At 44.4% G+C, this 22195-nt stretch overlaps 1 protein-coding gene across 11 annotated transcripts in view; it reads right to left on the bottom strand.

Annotated features, from left to right (window-relative positions):
- TIAM1 (TIAM Rac1 associated GEF 1) overlaps positions 1–22195 on the bottom strand; it is a 201480-nt gene that overhangs the window by 146086 nt on the left and 33199 nt on the right. For 2 of the 11 annotated variants that reach the window (XM_062002054.1, XM_062002020.1), the window contains exon 2: positions 14773–14872. The exons of 7 other annotated variants lie outside the window; for them this stretch is intronic. Coding sequence is in view for 1 of the 4 variants with exons in the window: in XM_062002020.1 (XP_061858004.1) it covers positions 14773–14785 (13 nt within the window). In the remaining 3 variants the exon portion in view is untranslated. Of the gene's footprint in view, positions 1–1561; positions 1570–2610; positions 2672–14772; positions 14873–22195 lie in introns of those variants that run through there. 2 more of the 11 variants (XM_062002077.1, XM_062002104.1) reach the window with 2 other exon arrangements.

The following is a 22195-nucleotide window of genomic DNA, read 5'->3' as shown; positions in this document are numbered from 1 at the left end:
TGCAACGATGGGATAAGCTATTTTTGGAAATCTAACTGGTTGCTAGGGCAAATTCTTGCAATGATACACACCATCCACCAAGAAGAATCTGGTTTGCAAGTCAGGAGGAAAAATTAAGATGAGAGATGACTAACCACGGTAACGTGAGAAAACAAATGAAATGCCATGCTACACAGAAGCACAGTCAGGGCTTCCACCACAGCTCAGCTGAACTCCTACATGAAACATGCCTGCTTGTTTTGAGCCAATGGAGCCTAGATCAGAGGGTTGAAAGAAATTTCAAAAGGTTGTACAAGGCATCCTGCTGCCTCCAAGGCAGGATTAACTATATCTAAACAGTACGTTATATGCAGGGCATACCACCAGAGAATCATAAGCATTTGTTCATACAAGTCTCTCGTATCAGTATTATTTGTCTTTTACACAGGGAGTAAATGAGGCAGACAGAAATGAAATGGTTAGCCCTTGATTGCTGCTAAGTCACCTGCAAAATTAGGAAATCATTCCAAATGCTCAAAACCCCACAAATAACTGATGGATTAGTTTTCTAGGAGCTCTATGCATGCATAGCTTCTCATTTTCAAAATTACTAGAGACTTGTTTCACATCAACCCCATTAAACATCTGGAGAGTGTAGTGTGTTTTTTAAGAGATTACGACAGTTTTTCTACTCAAACTTCAGGCTTTCTGTTCACAAAATGTCTTTTGAAAGTTAACAGGACAAAGATGGTAAAGAAAGGACAAAGGGAAGAGGGTTACAAACTATCTTCTATTTTCTCCACAAACAATGAAGAATAGAAACTTGTGTGCTTATGTTAAAAAATACCAGCTTTGGATGACACAAACTGGAAAAGTCTGGATAACTTATACCTTACTACCCTATCTTCTGGTCAGCTTTTCAGTGAACCCAACTGAGATTACAAGAAAGCATGCAGATTGAGTTTAGAAAACCACCATACTCTTCTTGGCAACTGAGTGCACCGCGTATCAGAAGAAAGTCTCTGTAATTAAAATAATATCTCCCTTACAACCGGGAACAGAGAATATTTAATTAGGCTTTAAACTGTTGAGGAGAGGCTTATATAATAATCTTTCTTAGGACTCATAGTCAAATGAACAGCGCCTACTTGAGCGTACCTCACTGGTAACAGATAGTACTCCCAACATAACCTAGCATTAAAACTAAATTAATGTGCTCTTTTCCTCCATCATTGCAGAGAAGACCACAAAGTGAAACCTGCAGAGCCACCAGACAAAGATTACTACTGTAATCTGTAGAAGCAATGCTAAGAGCAGAATGACCACTGGTACTGAAGCTGAAACCTCTGCCACAGGCAGAGATGGACATTGAACGGGGCAGACACCTCCACTACAGTCCTGGGCCTTTTCACAGGCCTCTTAGAGGGTCAGCAGGGCTACAGCTCTTTTCACTGCAATAATCACAAACCAGGCAACACACAAGACTCCAATCTGTCCTTCTGTGCCATCATAGCCCACTCCCCTAGCATCCTGCCCTTAGGAAAGAGCAGTTTTCAGATGAAGGTTTGTCTGCCTTGTTTACCTCTAGGCTGTTGATTCCTCAAATACATGCGTGTGACACAGGTAGCTCCTGCAAGGGTCATCCCTGCCCACGGGCTGTCACAGTCCTGGCAGAGGATATAGATGTGAGGATGCAAGGGACAGGTCAGTGTACCAAAACAGACAGCAAGCTCTCCCCTGTTTCTACTGAACTTTCAGAGCTTCACTGCTGCCCAGAGATGAAGCGGCAGCCTTCCTGTTCCTCTGCTCAGCAAACAAATCAACTCTTACTTGATAGAGCATTTGGGCAAGTAAAGATAAGGACCTAGATGAACTGTTCAGAGCTCATACCGCAGCTGCCTTCAAATGCTTATCAACCATAACACCAAACACAAGGTTTTGCTCTCTTCCAGCTGCCTCACAAAAACCTCTTCAAATGAGACTGCTTTATATGTGGGATTTCCCTAGCCAGTCACAAAAACCTGGCAGTTCTCCATGTCCACAGTGTGTTCTGCTGTGTGAGCTCCAGCCGAGTCACCTGCACTGCCTGAAGGCAAAGCACAGGCAAGAGTAAGGCGCTCCCAAATTTCTGCAGTGATCCAAAGATGCCACTCAGGCCCTGTAAGGACTGTACTGCACACATGGGTATGCACATGCAGTAGTTTCAGAAACAGTCATGTTCACTTTAGGTACTGTTAAAGAAGCTAATGTTTCTAAATAACTCCATTTTGAAAAACGGGGCTTAAATACCATTGAAACCTAAGATCATAAAGAGAAAAACACATGTGCACACGCTCCTAAGAAACCAAACAGCTTCTCAAAACAGGATTTCTCTGACGTGCTCCTAAAGAAATCTTTTTTTACTCAAACCATCATCAACTGAAGAGCAGGCAAAAGGCTTTAACAAATTTGTCAGTAAATACTCCTGTTCTACACAGGTAAAAACCTTGGCAGAAAAGTAATCTAATAACTAACAAGATGCCATTATAAATTACAGTAGAGGTGAACATGTGGTATTCATAAATGAACACTTACAACTATTAGCTTTTTTTAAACAACTTCAGGAGAGAGATCAGTCATATAATAACCTACCTGTACAGAAGACTAAAGGGAGATATAATCTCTAATCCAAATGAAATTCATCGCAGTCAGGAGACCCATCCTATTGACAGAGATTGGACAAGGAATGAAGAGACACAGCTTTTATTTCCTGCAGAATTGTTTCCATCTGGGAAGTCCCACTACATCTCCCCAAGCCTTTGCCAGTCCTTCAGTCTTTGTCCATAGAGGCAGACTGGCAGCTTAGTTACGCAAAGGGCTCATCTTTGCTATGGGTATGAGCTTTGCTATGGGTTTCTTACAGAGGTACTGATGTCCCTCCAAGGGGTGCAGCAGTCAGGGAAGATGACTTCTCCACTTCCCACTGAAGGGAATATGGATTAATAAATATTGGGATGAAACCTGCCTGTAGCTTTACTAGACTTCGTAAATGGTTAAAATTTTCCTAGAACAGCAGGAAGCTTGTGGGGAGGACTAAAAATGCACAGCTGCACAAATGTAAGATGAAGAAAGGAAGATGGAAGGTACCAGGAGGCCTGAAATACTCTCAGTGAGATACGTACACAGGCTCACCCAGTCTCCTGACAACTACTCTGATTTTAAAAGGCGCTTTAATCTGCCTTAGATCTATGTAAACAAAGATCATAGACACAATTGTATATAGCAGCCTGGGAAAGGGGAATCCTGGTATCATCTTTCACTTTGTAGCTTTATGTTGGAGAGGAGGGAGGAGAAAGCAAGGGGGAAGTGAAGTAACAATGCTCAGCATCACGGCTCAACATGAACAGGCCTGTTTCTTTTGATACTTTGGGTCACCAGGATAATGAAATCCTTTATAATAGCCAATAATCCACATCGGACAGCACATATAACTGTGAGCCAGCTTCTGTAAGTTGCACAAAAGAGCTGCTACGTGTTGCAAAATAGCCTGCGTGCCTTGCTCAGCACTTTCGGGACCGATCCTCGTGCCGCTACTTCAGCAGCATCCTACTACGTTGATCGGTCAGACTGCCATAGAGAGCCTCAGCCCACATCGGCCATGCAGATATGGTTCCTTTTGGGGAGCAAGGTGGTACCCCAGTGTCCGAAGCACAGCCTGCCTTGTGCCACCCGGGGTACCCCGCAGGTCAACCACAGCTCGGGCACTGCACACATTTTTGGAAGAGCAGCAGAGTTGACAGAAAGGTCAGTCCGAGTCACTGCACTTCTGTTTCCACCCCTCCTCCCCCAACTGCAGAGTTTCCAAATTAATCTGGGTCTTTAGGCTTGTCGGCTTTTATTTCTGTTTCTTAAAGAAAAGCCCAGCTTTCACGCTATGAACTACAGGGGTGAAATCCCCAGACAAGTTTAGTAAGTGCTTTTTGCAATTTGCCTTTGCCCTTATTCATCCAAGCGTACTCCCTAAGTGTCTCCTAAAAATCTAAGAGAGGAAATGCGCTTAGTTTCTTCCTTATTTTTCCCTCCCTGTAATGTTTTAATCAAAACACTCCAGCCGGCTCCATCCATCAGACAACGGGCAGATGGGAACAGCAGTGCTTTGTATAGATTGCACTCGACAAGTCACATCAGTGGGGTGCAGCCTGAACCAATACCCTCCTCTCTCCCTTCCCAAATCCTGACCTCTGTTACTCAAAGGTCTCTGACTTGGGGATGCCAGAGGGCAAGAAATCCCGTTTCTGTGCACAAGGCATTGTTAAAGGCAAAATTCCTCAGCTGGCTTTTTTTTTTCCCCCTAAATCCTTGACAAGGAGATCTGTGTGTGTATGACCCGCAGCAGAAATAATCCCACACCCACCAAAATCAAACAGGAATTTACTGACCGGCTCTCACGCACTGCAGGGACAAAGCCAAAGCCTAGAAATTTGCGCTGGCTGTCCTGTGGCGATGTAACACCTTTTCTATTTTAGTTTCACTTAAGTACAGGAGTAGGGGGGGGAAAAAGATTAGTAAAAACACATTTAAACTAATAACTGGAAAGTTTCTGTTGAACTAATCAGACCGCTATACTTGGGTAGGGGTGTGCTACAGCTTCCTCAGACCAGTAACCAACCAAACAAACCCACCATCAGCTCCTGGCAGGATCTGCTGCTCGGTTGCAACAGCACGCATCTGTTCGCACTGGCAATTTACAACTGGAAAGTATTAGGGAGGACTGATTAATTGCTACAATATGAAATTTCCATGCCTTCATTTTACATTAGCAGCTTTACAGTTAGCAAAAACCCAAGGGGAAACCAGAAAAGGCAGGGGGAGGAGAAAGCACCCCATCTCAGACATATCCAAGGCCAGAAGCATCCTCGGAGGCTGCTCCCTTTTCAGCAGAGCTTCAGCTTTCATCAGAAACAAGTGAAGCCTCCATGCTCTCCAGCTGAGCTGAAAATGCCACGGGTGGAAGCTGACACAGCTCTCCAGAGCCCCCAGACAGCCCCGGTGCCCCTCTCCACTGCAGAGGGTGTCAGGGGCAGGCTGGCAAGGCTGGTGCCCTGGGGGCATACAGTATTGCAAAGCAAAAAAAAAAAAAAAAACTCAGCCACAAAACAGATAGAAGCAACACCATCTATTCTCCTTCCCCACCTCCCTCATCTTTCCCCCTACTAAAAAAGGAGGGGAGAAGGTTAAACAGAGACTCCAAGACTGCAAAGCCTCTTGCTTCGCACTCCTCTCCCTGCCCAGCCCCTGGTCCCAACATGTTGGCTATCAAGCGGGCAAGCTCACCACCAGCCCAGAGTGCAGGGACACGCTGCTGGCGTCACAGGCTTCCTACAGAGATGCTCGGGTCCAACGTGTGAGCACAGGGGCAGTCAAAGGGAAAAGTAGGAAATCCCACAGTGTCTTGCTCCTTGGATGGAGCGAAGAAAGATGATGTCTTTATTGTCACTTACCCTGCATCCCTCCTCTCCTCTCTACACACAAGCAGTGGGCTTACTTCCAACACACTTTGCGATATGAACTCAGACACACAAAAGAACTAAAACTCTTGCCCCCTCCCTCCAGAGGAGAGGGGAAAATTCTGAGTTCAGTCTGCCACTCCACTGCCAAGCGCCCGGCAATTTCACACGCCATATGTGCAGCAATTGGGAAGTGCTGAGAGCACAGGGCTGGAGAAGCAGACACTGCCTGTAAATTGACAGTGCCACAAGGAGGGAGAAGCAGCACAACAATATCCATAAGTAATCTGTCACACACAGTCTTCCCAAGGTGACATAACACCCCTGGACATACCCGCAGTTTAACAGGAAAGGCATGTGGACAGAGGGCATGCTTTGGCATTACCCACCTGCACATGCAGTGCAGCTGGCAAGGACAAACCCCAAATGCAGCGTCCATCCCCACCACCACATGGCCCACAGGCAGGGGTCTGGGGAACCAGCATCCCATGAGGAAACAGGCAAGGTCAAGGAAATGCACACAAGGCTGGTTGCATGCCATGCACCCAGCTGACTCCAGCAGCTCTGTCCTGTCTCCTCAACCTACAGCCATACCCTTGGGATCAATGTGTCCATCTGGGAAACCCATTGGCACGTTTCTGGGATTGCCACTGACAGAACCTCACACAGGTAGGAGAGCAGGGTGCAGGCAGAGCAGCCTTCAGCAGGGTTCAACAATGTACACACTGAGTGTAAGATGAACATCTTCTTGCCTGGAAAGTGAAACCCCCTCCTTAGTGGAAATACAGCCTTGCAAAGCTTCAAGCACTAAAACTTTGAGGTCTACTTCACACTTGGCGTTTTCCAAGTTTGCTTTTTTGTTGGGGTTTGGTTTTTTTTTGCTTTGTGTTGTGGGGTTGTTTTTTAAACAGCTGCTGGGTCCATGTGACAAATTTTAAACAAACAAGACTCATAACTGAAGAGGCACAGAAATGGTGGGGGACAGACAACAACATGACAAGACACCCACACACTTAAACTGTAAAAGCCTAAGAGGTAGAACAGAACAGAAGCTCTTGTCCCAGAATTGGTATAGCTTTTTTTTTTTTTCTTTCTTGAAAACACCTAAGTCACTGAAGAATGAAAAAAAAGAATGAAGTTTTAAAAACATTGTCTGACACGTCAACTTAGCAAGAACTCTTATTTTAAAAAGGTTTAACGGTTTCCAGATGAATATAGCAGCTCTGGAAAGACAGAGATTGACATGACTATCTGCAGAGAGATACCCTGAAAGCAGAGGTTCTGAGTTTTTTTCCATGTAGTCCCATTAACAGATTATGGCCTTCACAGCTACTACAGTTGTCTCTCCTTAGAGTCACAAGGCTGCACTGGGACAACCACAAGAAGCCTCAGCAGGGAGCCAAGCTCCAGCAACTGGGGTTGCAGGGCTGATGCACCAAATGGCTGCACCCTGGGTGAAACTTCATCATCAGGTACCAGCACATTCCCCTGCACAAACAGCAAACACAGAGCTGACAAGTGCAGCCTTCAGCTACGGTGTGGCGTTGCACGTGTGTTTTATGTAACCATTTATGACTGTTATTAAATTATGAAGGAGAGTTTGCCATGGAAACTGCAAGGAGGTATTTTGTTTAAGATACAGAGCACACTTTTTAAGAGCTGTTCATTTCTAATACGCAAACATATGAACTGCATTCAAGGTTTTACATTTAGATACATCTCCCAGAAGATGGTCAGTCCTACTTCAAGGCTATGCACCATGCAGCACACTTTGAAACACTGAATTTTTAAAGTTTTCCTCCCTAAAGCTAAAAATCCAGGTGAAGGAATGTTGTCATCTGGAGTCCTGTGTCCAGTGTTGGGCTCCCCAACTCAAGAGGGACAGGGAACTGCTGGAGAGAGTCCAGCATAGGGCCACCAAGATAATCAGGGGACTGGAGCATCTTCCTAATGAGGAAAGGCTGCAGCAACTGGGGCTGTTCGGTCTGGAGAAGATGGAGGGGGGAATCTCATTAATATTTACAAATATCTAAATGGTGGGTGTCAGGAGGTTGGGGCATCTCTTTTTTCGATGGTATCTAGCAAGAAGACAAGGGGTAATGGGATGAAGCTGGAACACAAAAAGTTCCATTTAAATATAAGAAAAACCTATTTCACTGTTCAGGTGAGGGAGCCCTGGCACAGGCTGCCCAGAGGGATTGTGGAGTCTCCTTCCTTGGAGGTCTTTAAGACCCACCTGGACACGTTTCTATGTGACCTGATCTAAGTGGACCTGCTTCTGCAGCAGGGTTCGACTATATGATCTCTAAAGGTCCCTTCCAATCCTACCATTCTATGACAATGGATCCGCTCCTCTCTGTGGCCATTGTAGGGTTCATTGAGAAATGCTATTTTCAATAGAGGCCCACACAGGACTATAGCAGCTCAGCAGGCTGTTGCCCTATGTTCAGCCCCCTAAACTGCTAAGCTCCAGTGACTGGTCCAAGCCCAATCCTGTGCAGTCCTCATACAGTCTGTAAGCAACTTAGTAATCCAATTAGGCAGCAACACAGGCTGTCTAAAGAGATAAAACAAAAAGGGAAGCAAAAGTAACAGGAAAGAAATTATGCCTAAAGCAAAATGTATCCTCATTACTTGCTTAATCAGCAAGCAGGAAGATAGCAGGGTGCCCAGTGCCTGGGAGAGGGGCACAACAAGCTACAGAAAGCATAGCTCACACCCCAGACTGCAAATTGCCTGTCACCAAGAGCTGCTCGCTGGGCACGTGGAAGACCAAGCGGCAAAGACAACTAGCCAGCCTGGACAGTAAAACTGGGCATGATTTCTCCAACCTCTTCTAACTATTTAAAGTGCTTCTCTGGCTTTTGCTGTGCCACGTTCAGCCATTAATAGGGATTCTGAATGTGTTATCCAGAAAACTACATGGCTGCAAAGGGACAGGAGAGGGTCACCAAGATTACTTCTTCTGAACACAGCTGGGTGGCGGAGGCTGCTCCTGTGAGCATCACCCCCAAGGGTGCTCACCCCTGGCTGCCCAATGCATCATGTACCCAAATTCAAAGAATATCTCATGTTTTTCAGAGGATGGCCCACATGTGAACAAGTACACAAGAAAGCCTAGGAACAGAAGGGAAATGCATTTTTGCAAGGCACTGCCAGAAACACTACAACTGCAATTAAAGGGATTTATGGTTAAAACAAATGTTTAAACTGCCAGTGGGTTTCACACACCTAAGAAATAAGCAAGGTCAAAGTTTTAAAGACACATTTTAAGCAACTTCCTAGCTGAGCTCTGGCTTTCACTAGGCTATAAGATAATTACAAGCTCAAACACAGGCAAGAGGTCTCAGCTGCCAAAGGATTTGTTTGTGGATGTGAAGGCTCAAAAGCAGGAAAACTGTCACATCAGCTTCTATGCTGGAGGCCCAAACAACAGCTTTGTCTGGGGTTTTGGAAAACAACAAAATGAGAGAAAAAACGCCTTATAAATGCCATTGCTCTGCAAAACTCGCATTTTTAACACGAAAGTAAATATAAGGCTTGTTTTATATGGTAACTATCAGCATGTCAGATTTTTGTAATGGTTTCTACATTATCACAAAAAAAGGTGCTAACTATCCTTGTGGAACTGCACGAGTTAAAAATGAATAACATTCCTACTTCTTGGAGATAATTGTGCAAACAAGAAGTGACGAGGATGCACTTCTACCACTGATTTCTTTTATATGCAACTTTAACAGCTTTTAAATTTGCAGAGAGATACGGTTATTTTACCAAGATGAACCTGCAATCCAAGATCAAAGTTTGAATGCAGAATAGGTGAAGGAGCTGGGCAGCCACCTCTGGCTTAGAAAAATCCTTCTCCTGAATATTATCATGAAGGACTCACTTTAGCTCCGTATTCTATGACACAACACTGCATGGCATCATCTGTCAATGAAGTGAAGTCTCTTGCTAGCCATTCGCCATGCTACCAAAATCTTGTCTGAGTGTAGCCAGGCCCCATTTTGAGACAGTGCAGCTCTTGCACTGGTCCAGTTCCTGTACCAGGGGCTCTTCTCGACCAGAGAAGACCCAAGGGCAGCTCAAGTGCTCTCCCCAACTGAGGCCAGACACATAACAGCTGAAGTCCATGCCTGCCCAGCCACAGACAGGTTTTTCCATCCCAAGAATGCCTCGGCATGCAGTCCAGCCCCTAGGAGTTCCTCCATGCCCCAGCATGAGGGGTTGCCCAGCAGTAGAAGAGGCAGCACCAGCATCCCACACAGCAGGAAGAATGGGTCCTGGCACATGACAGCCTCAAAACACGCTCCCACATATCCTGCACTAATGGCAGCAGCAGGCAGGGAGGGAGGGATGAAGAGCTTGAGATCCGAGTGATAAAACCTCAAATGTTGTAGGTTTGCCTGAGCTGCCAGACAACATGCATGCTATCAGCTACTCAGGCCTGGGGAGCAACCATTTTTACAACAAACAAAATATTTTTCTACCTCCTCCATGGACGATTAGCAATGCAAGTCTGAAACGTCACAAACCAACTCTTAATTACTGAAGTCAGCACTTAATGACTCCAATTACATTTCCACTGATTTCTGAAAATTGGATTCTCTACTACACTTGCTGTGTTCAAATTAGTTTTTTACCTTGTTCGTGGTAATTATACTTTCACAAACCAAATTAAAATACAGTTGAGATTGCTAAAGTTCCACCTAAAAATAGTGGGGATTTAAGAAAAAAAAATTCTTAGGCCTCGTGCCATCCACATTTTTCATCACCCTCCCTTCAGGATAGAGAAATGCAGAGGGTTAAGAGAGAGATGCAGTGACAGCATTTTGTTAAAATGCTGGTTTAGTAGTAGGAAACAGTAGTTTAGTTCTATGATAGAAATTCATTGTCTTATCCTTCTGTAGCACAGAAATTAGCTTTTCTTTTTATCCTAAAAAATAACAAAAGTTACTCTTTTCAGGCTCACCATCACTAGTACCACTGAAGACTCCAATAATGATGAGATTCGGATGAGCATTTATCAGGAGGAAATACATTTCTCACAACTAACAGCTCTCTACATCTAACCTGCATGCCAAGACCCCAGCATCGGGGCCTGATCATCAAATCAAACCTATAGGTTAAGCATGGCTTCTGCAGGATGCAGTTGCATCCATTTGGGGATGCCTCTCCTTTATTAGGGAATTATTTTCAAGTTTCTGTTCATAATTAGCATTAGAGATGGAAAAGAAGAGAGTAGGCAGTGTGTAACCAAGTAAGTGATGGAAAGAATACATAAAAACGTAGTATTTTAGGGAAAGTCTCTACAGGTATTTACTTTACACAATACAGAGAGAGCAGAGATTTCTCCATACATTTTTGTCCATAAAGATGAAGGAAAAGACACTAACAGCCCCTAATCCCTTTGCCAATCTCAAAACTAAACCATCTGAAACATAAAGCTTTATATTGCAGCAGCCTGGCAATAGCCACAGGAGTTGTCGACTATCCACAGTGACTATGGCAAAGCCAAGGTGCCCATGCCAGCACTGTGGGCAGCATCACAGTTCAGGCAATACAGTCACAGAAGTGTGTCTCGGCACTTGGACAAATTAATCCTAATCCCTGCAGGACTGGAGCCATTTTGAGAGCCAGCTACCTGGCACCACATCTTGAAGGACAGGCAGACATTCCACTGGCTGGCAGGTTAGTACACTGAGCAACCAAGCTAGCCCCAAAGTTAGCTGATGGTTAATTAAAAGAAGGTTCCAGGTTTCTGAGGAATCCCAACTGCCCTGAAAGAGCAATGACAACAAATCCAAAGCAGTGTGGACTGATGTGGCACGGCATGCCATCCTTTATGCAAAGTGGTAAGGCATCACCAGCTAACTACAACCAGAGAGGAATACGAAGACCATCTGCACATGTTCAGTGTATTCAGTGTTAATTCAAGAGGCAGGAAGATACAGATTTACAGGGTCACATTTTCAATTTCAGGGATATAATACACCACTGTCACAGCTACTTCTTGCAATAATATCTTTTCATTATGTTTGCTTCTGCTTTATTTTTATTCTTATCTTTCACGGATACCCATTACTCAGCAGTGGTTGTTGGATTTTATGTTCACATATGGTTTAAAGAAGTGGCTGTTTAATGTTCCCTATATGTAAATAACTACATGCTGTCTCAGTCCCTGCTGTGCAAGTGAAGGAATGATTAGATTATAAATCTCAAATACAGAAATATGTCAAGTTGGTTTTCATCTACAGATCTATTAGAGTTTACTCTGGGTTACATTTTCTATCTTGCCTTTTACCCATGAATTCCTACTGCTTTTAATGAGCATATAAAGCAACCAACAACAGGCAAAAACACTCCAAAAAGCAAGACTTCAGGGGAACAGCCTGTAGCCGGGAAGCAGCCCTGCTTTTGCCACTGCCAGTGCACAGTTAAACCCAACATGACAGTGCTAGAGGGGGGTCCTGTGCTGAGGATGCCTGGGAACCCTCCCACCACCCAGCGGACAGCAGGGAGCCTGAGGAAAGGCCACATGGGATAACATGGATACCCCACTGCCACAGGGAGCTGGCTTCATCACTGGCAAAAAGCAACTCTGGGACAGAACCTGCAAACAGCAGTGCAGCACAGCATGGCAAGAGCCAGGAGGGGCAAAACACCTGCATTTTCCAGGATTCTGCTTTTATGCTATTTGTGGCTCTACCCTAGTGCTGCTACTAGAAACAAACACACATTTTTAACAGTGCAATTTATCATCTTTTTAATATGGCTGACAGTATTCATATCAAATTAAAGCTTCCAGGCCAAGCACATTAACGCCATTTCTATTTTTCAAAAGTGAAAGCCGTAAGGGCCAGAAGCAACATTAACATAACCACTAACATTTCCAGCTTGTTTTGTATCAGAAACCAGCATACAGAACAATCTTTTGAACATTCCAAGGTGGAGAAACTCTTAAGTAGCTAAAGACGAGACATAATTTGTTGTTCAGTCAGCCTCCCTTCCCTAACTACCTGAAAGGAAGTTGTAGCGAGATGGGGGTTGGTCTGTTCTCCCTAGTAACAAGTAACAGAACAAGAGGAAATGGTTTCAAGTTGCACCAACAGAGGTTCAGGCTGGACAGCAGAAGGAAACGTCTTTACTGAAAGGGTTGTCAGACATTGGAAGGGGCTGCTCAGGGTGTGGTGGAGTCACCATCCCTGGAAGTGTTTAAGAGACACGTGGATGTTGCACTTAGGGAAACGTTCTAATGATTGATAGGGCTGGGACAAAGGCTGGACGAGTTGATCTGATGATCTTAAAGGTCTCTTCCAGCTGAAACTATTCTATTCTATTCCTTGCTGAGCCATGAACGTCTGCAGGAAATGCTCCTGCTTCCTGCTATCCCCAGCCCTGATATTCCAGGCCTTTCAAGGCAAGGGAAGAAAGGCAGAAACCTCACATAGGCTACCCAGCAAGCATCTTTATAGCCACAGGATCAGACATTTCATCACAAGCAGCCCCAAGACAGCTCCTGCTGCAAACAACAAAGTGCTTGCCCAACAAAAACTAGGCCTGTACTGCAGAAGATGGAAAGTCTTAATAAACTATGATGTACCACTGAAAGCAAGCAGGAAACACAGCAGAGAGCAGGGGCAGCATCCAGTGTCTTCCAATAAAGCAGCAGCTTGTTGGGTTAAAACTCCTATCTCCCATCTCATCCCCTAGGAGGCTGAGCACCCAACTGGCTGCCATGCACGGGCATGGGGCAATGAGCAGTGATATCTGGCAACACTGCCACAGCAAATCTGGACAGTCACCAACAGGCACAAGCACTCCCCATGCAATCACCTGCCTCAGGGTAAGTGGGTATAGAAATCAGTCTCTGGTGGCAAAGAAGCCAAACCAGAAAAAACCTTGGAAGGCAGAAGTTAAAATCCTAATCAAGAAGCCAGGAAAAGGGAAAAAAATATTTGACCTTTAGAAGCAGGCAGTAGATAGCCTAAAATTGGCTATTAATTCAATTTATACAAATGTAGTCCAAACTATCAAGTTTGGGCATAGTCTTTCTGTAGTTAGTAAATGAAGTGACTGCAAGCACCATGGGATTCAAAAGACAATCCAAACCAACACTGCAATATGAGGATGGGAGGAACCCCAGACCTGCTCAGGTTTGCCTTCTTCCATCCCCACCTCACACCCATACTCTTTCAGCTTACTATTTAAGAATTCTTGCCCAAATCCAGCCTCAGTAACCAATCTCTCCTGACCTAAAGTTATCCTGCAGTTCTAACAACAGATGATGGATCTCACTTCCTATCCCAGCAGCCTCTGTCATATGGGGTTGCTCTGCATATTAATGACCTTTAATGACACCTAAAAGCATCTGCAAAGCCTCAAGTATGGATTTTACCACTTAACCTCACTTTGGCAGACAGAAACCATAAAGAGTCAACAGTAATAAAGTATGTTTAAGGACCAAAACTGCTAAAAGGAGAGCATTCATTAAGACATCTTCTTACTCGTATGGAAAGGGACATTAAGATGACTTTACTCCTTCACCAGTGGTAGCCGGTGAGTAACATGATGAGCAATTTTAGCCTGAAAGAGATCTTTTTAAAATAAATATTTGTTAAGTTGGCACAGAATAAGTCTATTCAGTGGAAGCAGGAAAAACAAAAAAAGGTCAAGGGAGTGAATGAAAAATGCTGCCCACTCGCCTGTGACATTGTCAGCTTTGGACAGTGATGGAAGATTAGCCCTTAGGAATATAAATCACCACCAGTCAGGGCTCCTGGAATTCAGCACTTCCCGTGACTGCTGAAGAGGCACTGTCAGCTGATCCTTATTTCTCAAGTTTGGGATGAGGACTGGGAGGGGGTAAGCCTGAAAAGAAGGGTGAATTAAACAAAGAAGCAAATAGGCAAGAACCTTTAGAAATTGATTAGACAATGAAAGTAAATGGCTTGGCAAAACAACCTTGATTTTACTGCCAGAGTCATAAAAACATCTAAGAGATGGGAGTGCTGTTTTAATGATTGATATCCTCACTGTATGTTCCTGCAGAAATGATAAGTACTGGGATATTTATTGAGGTAAATGAAATCAGAAACGAGCTACTTCCTTTCCTACTCCATGAAAGGAGAAAAAGCTGCCAAGGATCCAGAAACCAAAGCACCACCAAGGACTTGGGAAAAAAATTGTGTTGCCCAAATAAGGCTCAGAAAGATATATTCATCAAACTGATGTGGCATTTGCTGTTTCCTTGCTTGGAGGAACAGTGCATTAACATTCAGATAAGTGACCAAAACCAGAAACCCACCTTTTCTTTGCATTTCTGCTCTATAGACTCTGAGTTTTCCATTCTCCCATGTAGATCTGTTTGTCTGGGAAGTCAGATGTGTCAGAGAAAGGCCCAGAGCCTTGGGGAGAAAAAAATATATGTCAAGCAGAGATGATGCTTCTGTACTCATACCATGGATATTTAATGCTTTCTTTCTAGTATATCAGCAAAGAAAAGAGGCTTCACACCAATTTCATAACACCAAAGTCTTGAATCATCGTGTTCATGAGGTCATAACTACAACTCATATAAATTTACTTACCACCACCATAAATCCCAGCATGGTAACAGAAGTATTCTAGCCATCAGAGCAGTAATGTTGCAGGCTGCCCTGCATTTTTAACCTCGATTGTACATAATTGTTAATCACTGACCCATTCTCCAGTAGACCTCATCAGGAACAGGTTGCTAAGCGACCCATTTTTGCTCCAGATACTTTTTAAAACTAGTTTAGAAGTGGCCAAAAGTCAATAGAATGAGTATTGAAACTATTTCAGACAGATTTGAGGTGGAGGTGTGAGCGTAACAAGCAAGGCAGACTAATCCACAGCTCTATCAAAAGCGTAATAATGTTTCCTGATACTTTGCCACATATGAAAACTCCTTTAAGAAGCTTTGCACAGCTCACACACCTCCTGACCTGCAATATTCACCACCTCCTGCTTCTGAAAAAACTCCCATGCAACTGCCAGCACAAGAAGACAGAGATGAGGAGTTAAATCTCTATGCTCACCTCACTGGGGAGTCACACCCACGTCTGGGAGATGCAAAGGCTGCAACCCAGCATGGCTGAGAACAGACACCCCATCGTGCCCACCCACCAGCCCCACAGGGGTGCTGAGCCCAAACATGCACAGCTCAAACAGAGCCCACGGGTGACATGAAACATCCGCCAGATCAGCGCTTACAGGCACTCAACGGACTGCGCCGAACAGGAACAGCCTTCAGAAACACACACAGGGTTTCACTAGGAAAAAAACATGCTGTTCTTTCAAAACTTATGGGGATATAATTAGTATCCCAGCCAGGAGTGCAGGGATTTTCCATAGACTGATGATTAGAAATAATCAAGTAGAATTAATCAAGCAGAGAGTAGAACTGGTCCAGCCTGTGCTCCTCGCAGCCATCCCTTCCCAGTTCTCTCAGCAGCAGAGACGCTGGCACTGTTTCTACTGCTCCCTACAACAGGCTGGAGCTCTCATGCCCATGGGGCTGCCACACGCCTCAGGATTTGAAGGGAGGGAGCTCGTAACTCTAGGACTTTTATCCTTCTGGCAAACTAGGTTGGGCGGGACATGGATAGCACAGTGAGTCTCACCCTCTCTACTGCTCTTTTTCCTCCCTTCTCTTCCTTTTTTGAAAAACAAACACAACATCCTGAAAAAGAGGAGCAACACTTAAAGTGTTACATCATCTCAGAGAAATAGATCCTCCTCATCTTGGTATTTTACTCATGTATCACCATCTCATTAACAGCCACAATGGTATGTTATTATTAGCTATAGTAATTTGATTTTTGTCCTGTAGAAACCAGTGGTTTCAATGCTACAGGTTTAAATAAAAGCAAGACTAAGCAACCACATTAACTGTCAAGAAGGAACTGGAAAAGTTGCATGATTCAGGAGTAACATACAGCCAAGAAAGCTATGAAGTTCTGCTTTTTCTGCCCTTTTTTAAAAAAGAAAAAACAAAAAACCAATATCTTCCTAGTGTAGGTTACAATAGTAACTATAGTTACTAGTGTAACTAGTGTAAATCAGACCTTTATGATCAGGTTCACAAAGCAGCTGGGCAATTCAGTAAGAGAGGCTGTGGCTATATGCCAGAGTGTATACTGAAGTAGCTGAACATGTCTTGTTTTCTCATTTCACAGACAAGAAAGAGCGTTGGAGAGGACCTCTGATGATTGTCTAGTCCAACTTCCCCCCAGCTAAAGCAGGTCCATCTCACTCAGGTCACACAGGAATGCATCCCAGGTGGAAACCTCCAGAGAAGGAGACTCCGCATCCTCTATGGGCAGCCTGTGCCAGGGCTCCCTCACCCTCAGAGGAAAGAAGTTTTTTCCTTAAGTGAAACCTTTTGTGTTCCAGCTTCTTTCCATTACCCCTAGTCCTATCACTAAACACTACAGAAAAAAGTGTTGCCCCATCCTCTTGACATACACTTTTCAAATACTCGTAAGCATTAATGAGGTCCCTCCTCAGACTGTGTCAGTTCAACACATTTATGAAAACACGGGGTTTTTTTTTTCCTTTAAACCTTCAAGAAAACTTTAACAATAGCATAGCACAAGTAGTACTGGGGTAAATACATGCAAAAACATAAAGGCTTCCAGTTTGTGCCTCTTTTACCATCAGGAATCATATTTTCACTAGAAGCAGCTTGGGCTACAATACCAATGGTTTAGGAGTAACAGAGATGGACTAAAGAACAATGTCAGCTATATTTTGTAAAGAGAGAGAGAAAGATTTGGGCAGCTAGATGATTCCCAGGGACAACATGTGCAAAAAACTGGAAAGGTATGAGGATCAAGAGGTCAACAGAGTAAAATGGGGAGGGATCCTGGGCAGAGCACTCACCCAATGCAGCTGGTCGCTATTGTCCAGTGGGGCTCTGGCCAGACTCATAGAAGGGCAATGGGACAGAAATAGCGCTCCCCACCAGTGAGTCTTCCCTGCTTCTGTGGGGTGGGCCAGGGCAACGGGGAGACCAATGAAGAAGTCCCATAATTTAGCCCCATCTTCACCACAGATGGAATTTTCACCTTCTTGAGCACCATTTGAAGCCTAAAGGCAAGGATGTGTAGTACATCGACCTATGTCACCACCTTCACCTATGCGCTCTGCAAACAGCATTTGTTTCACATAGACTCTGTTTTAATACCTCGTGAAAGAAATGCTATGGGATTATGAGCTTGGAAAAGAAATGATTAAGTATGAAGAAGTCATACAAAACCAGGGACTTCACAAGTAATTTGACCATTTCTGTTTAGACTGTTTTTCTGATAGTTGGTTATAAACGACTTAAAACCTTAACCCAGCTTCCCTGCACGCTGCCTGCAGGGTCCAAGGGAGCTGTTTATCACGCTTGGCGATACACTCAAACAAGTTATGCAGCATAAAGCTTTTTCACTGCCTTGTCAGTCACTCCAAGGAACACGATACCATCACCTCCAGCTGACCCCTGGACATCAAGCATTGTTTCATTAAAAAAAATACTGAAGCCTGTTGATGGCAATCTGCCCTCCAGACAGACAGAGCTTGCGCAACACCCGACCTGCATGGAAGCCAAGGCATCATCCAGCGGGACTGCTAACTGGAGATAAATACTCACAGCACATGGGAGGGTGATGAGCCAGAAACACAAACTCAGTGACTTTGGGAAAGCTGCTGGGATTAAACAATAACATTTCCACCGATTCTGCAGAGGAAGAGCTAAAGACAACCCAAAGTAGGAAACTTCGCCAAATAAAACTGCTAGAAGCTGGACTGCTCACTGTTCTCTTTTGCAAACAAAGCTTCTAGGAAAAGAAAACAAACCCCTTTCAGTCCTAGAAGTGCCTGGAATCTAAAACTGGACTCAGCTCTGTACCCTGCCTGTCCCCAAGAATAAAAAAAAGGATCAGGCGGAGAGAGCAGGAGGACAGTGCAATATGCACGCACACACAGGCAGGCAAACAGGCGCTGCTGCTCCAGAGCCAGGAGACTGACGCAGCAGATGTAATTTTAGGCCCACTAGCCTCTGCAGAATGATAACGAAAGAAAAAGGGAATTGTAAAGAGCTCCAAAATGCAAAACACTTGAAGGAAGAGAGCTATTCCAGTAGCACCCGATAAATGTTGCAGTCCTTAAATGATTGATGTCTGCAGGCATCAAGCAACCAGTTTCCTGCCAAAAGCAGAGGTGACTGCTGAAATCATTGGAAGTTTTGCCTGTAGAGAGACCTGAGGACCAAGCTTAAAAGCTTCCATGAACTCCGTGATCCCTAAAGAAAGAAGAATAAAGGAAAATAAAAAGGCACAAAGAGAGACATGCAGAGCTGATCTGCACAGTGTTCTACTCCATTGGACAGGAAGCAAATCCAACCATGCATAAAATATGACAATGTGCATTTTGAACCAAATTCCTGCTTCATCAGAACTATTAAAATCAGCCATCAAGGGGACCTTGAACTTACTTGACATGGCGATTGAGTCTGCCAGGGAGCTTGGGGAAGCAGAACAGGCAGACACGATCATCCTCAAGGGAGTGGAAAATGGTGTGCACAAAACCTCTTCCATGATGCCAACACAGTCAGGGCTGCACGCCACGCCAAGTGTCTCAGTCAAAGCCCAAGCTGTTGCACCCTGCATAACAGACTCTGCTTCTCCAGCCCTGGATGCCTCCAAGGCCTTGGAACTCTGGCTGTGCTGGTAGAAGTGTACCCTTGGTGAAAATTAATCCTACTAAGAGTGCTTTCAAGCAGACTGGCTCCCTGAACACCTCACCACACAGTCACTAGCATTCTCCTTGTCCCCTCTCTTGTGCCAGCCTCCCCAGGATGCTAGAGGATGGAAACCCTCATTCCTTCGCCTTCCATCCCATGCCAAAGGGTTGCACCTGGGTCAGAACAGGGCAGAGCTAGCACAGTCACTCCTGTGCTGAATCCCTTCTGGTAAAGCAGCCCTGTGCTTCCAGAGAGCCATTAATCCATCAGCTTTCAGTTCTAAAATTCATACAAATTATTTCATTCATAATTAATTAAGGTCTCTAAATGTGGAAATTAAATTACCATTTACAGTGTAACAGGAGATAGCACAAAAAAACCTAGATAGCAGCAACAGTTCTCTGCATAAATCAGGAGGACATGGGGGGATGGGGCTACCTGGCAGCTTTAGGTTATAATACAGCTTTCAGCATCTTCAAAAGGCTGCTCAGGCCCAGTCACAAGAGACCTTTACCTTTCAGGTGCCAAATTAATCCCAAAACTCAGATGCTCCTCAGTTGTGCTCCAAATAACCCCCTGGACCATTGCATTGGGAGCACATTCGCAGAACACCTACAAACCCAGTGTTTCTTTTATCACTTGGCTCCTCTGCTGGAAGACAAGCTGTCTGAAGCACAAAAGAGCCACTTCTCATCATATGTATTTAGACTCACCTTTCCATTCAAATCAGGCTGCAGCAAAAGAGAACATACAAGGAAACAGATGGCTCTGCAGTGAACACAAGGCGTAATTCACTTGAGGGGCTGAAAGTCAGGGAGGGAGGTGGACTGAGCAAGCTGCAGATCAACACCACTATTGAATTCAGTCTTGTATTTACAGCAGAGCTCTGCTGTAAATACTGTAACACATACTACAACCACAAACATTTTCTCATTTAATTCAGAAAGGGAACATTCTGAAAAGGTTTTTTTGCGTCTTGTTCCAATGGCAAAGGAGCATCTGCATGAGTGATGGAGATGATGATGACAGTTTCAAAGGCAACTTCCTGCAATCGCCGATAGCTCACCGACGCAGCTAGTATTCAAATCCACTACGACAATAAAAGTATCTTTTTCCCTTATATTTGGCTACTGGTTTGCCCAGCTGCAAATGGCTATTTAGGCTGAGATGATGGTAGGAAGATGGTCTGTATCCAGTTACTCAAAGATATACAGACTTGTCTTTAGACATTAGCATACTCAGCTAGGCAGCCAGAGTATTCCAGAAACACAACAGCCATGTTGAAATTAAGCAAAGAAGAAAAGGTTACTATAAATGACCTTTCTGATTCTGTACAGCAAAAAATAACGATGCATAAACTACAGGAAAGTTTTAGAGCTAGATTTTCCCCCTCTCCAAGCACCCTCATGCCTTGTTGAAGTCAGCAGGGGCCAAGCTGATGCCTGAGTTAGAAGTCTGCACAACTTCTCCTTACAGAGGAAAATGGGAGGCTCCATGGATCCCACAGGATCCATTCGGGATGAGTTCTTCACTTGGCAAGACAAATGCCACTGAGCCAAGTTAACAGCACAGGCATGTTTGCTGTTGAAAATGCAGGCTCTGAAAAGATTGAGAATGTGGATAGCAGGAACAAGAAGAACTGCTCTGTCTGGTCTCTCTTCCCTGTGCACCCATCTAGGTGAACAGGCTGTCTTTGTGAATTCAACCAACTGGTAAGTCCCCTTCTGCCGCTGATGCACAAAGGATGCAAAACCTCAATTAAAGACCAAGGTCTTGAAGGCTGTCATAATTCATGGCTTTTTAGTTCTGTAAGCCCCCAGGTCAATTCCTGATGGGTAACTGCTTAATCAACAGTCTTTTATCTTTTTAGTCTAGATAAGAGGAGACTGTGGGGGTGGGGGGAGGGTGGGTGAATCTCATTAATATTTACAAATATCTAAATGATGGATGTCAGGAGGTTGGGGCATCTCTTTTTTTCTGTTGTATCCAGTGACAGGACAAGGGGTAATGGAAAGAAGCTGGAATACAAAATGTTTAATTCAAATATAAGGAAAAACTGTTTCCCTGTGAGGATGAGGGAGCCCTGGCACAGGCTGCCCAGGGAGGGTGTGAAGTCTCCTTCTCTGGAGGTCTTCAAAACCCACCTGGATGCATTCCTGTGTGATCTAATCTAGATGGACCTCCCTTGGCAGGGGGGGTGGACTAGATCACTTCTAAAGGTCACTTCTAACCCCTACCATCCTCTGATTCTATGAACACCATTCAGAGGCTAGTGCTTCCAAATCACCTCAGTGCAAATGTAACTGTATGTGTAATGCAAATGTATGCAATTGAGTGACAAAAGAAATGCAACTGTTGTGGAATAGTAATTTTTAAAACCCTGGTTTGTTTCTTGCAACATATCCATTAGAGAGAGGCTATTCCACATTGCATTTGATGGTATAAGTCCTGCAGAGGCCAAGGCGTGTGCCTGGCTTTACATAATCATGCATGGCTTATATTGACACATCATGAGCCTAAGAGTTAAGCAGATGCCCAAATCTCAGCAGGACTGCAGTGGTATTTCAGTGTCATATCCAAAGGAGCTTATCTCTCTATCTCCAATATGACGTGGCTCCAGAGAGCTTGATGACCCCAGTGGAGCTGAACGAAGCTTATGGTTTTCAGTTGAACTGCATCATTTTATACAAGAGGCAGTTCCAATCCATGCCAGCATCAAGACACTGCAAAATAAGAGGCTGAGATGAGTGTGAACAGCAAACAACAGGGATGTCCCTCAAAAAGCATATTGTGTATAAACATCACTGCAACAGTGAGGAAAGCAAAAACCCCTCTCAGGGCAGCTCTATTATTATTTGTAGATATCTTGCAGACCTCAAGAGTTGCAGCCACATCTCAGGTGCCCACATTATACAAACACAGATCTACAGCCTTTGTCTCCAGTCGCCATAAGCAAGTGCTGTCCCTGCCCCTTAGC

This window comes from Colius striatus, chromosome 1 (genome assembly GCF_028858725.1).
Source record: "Colius striatus isolate bColStr4 chromosome 1, bColStr4.1.hap1, whole genome shotgun sequence".
NCBI classification, from domain to species: Eukaryota; Metazoa; Chordata; class Aves; order Coliiformes; family Coliidae; genus Colius; species Colius striatus.
This window is presented reverse-complemented; position numbering and strand designations above follow the sequence as displayed.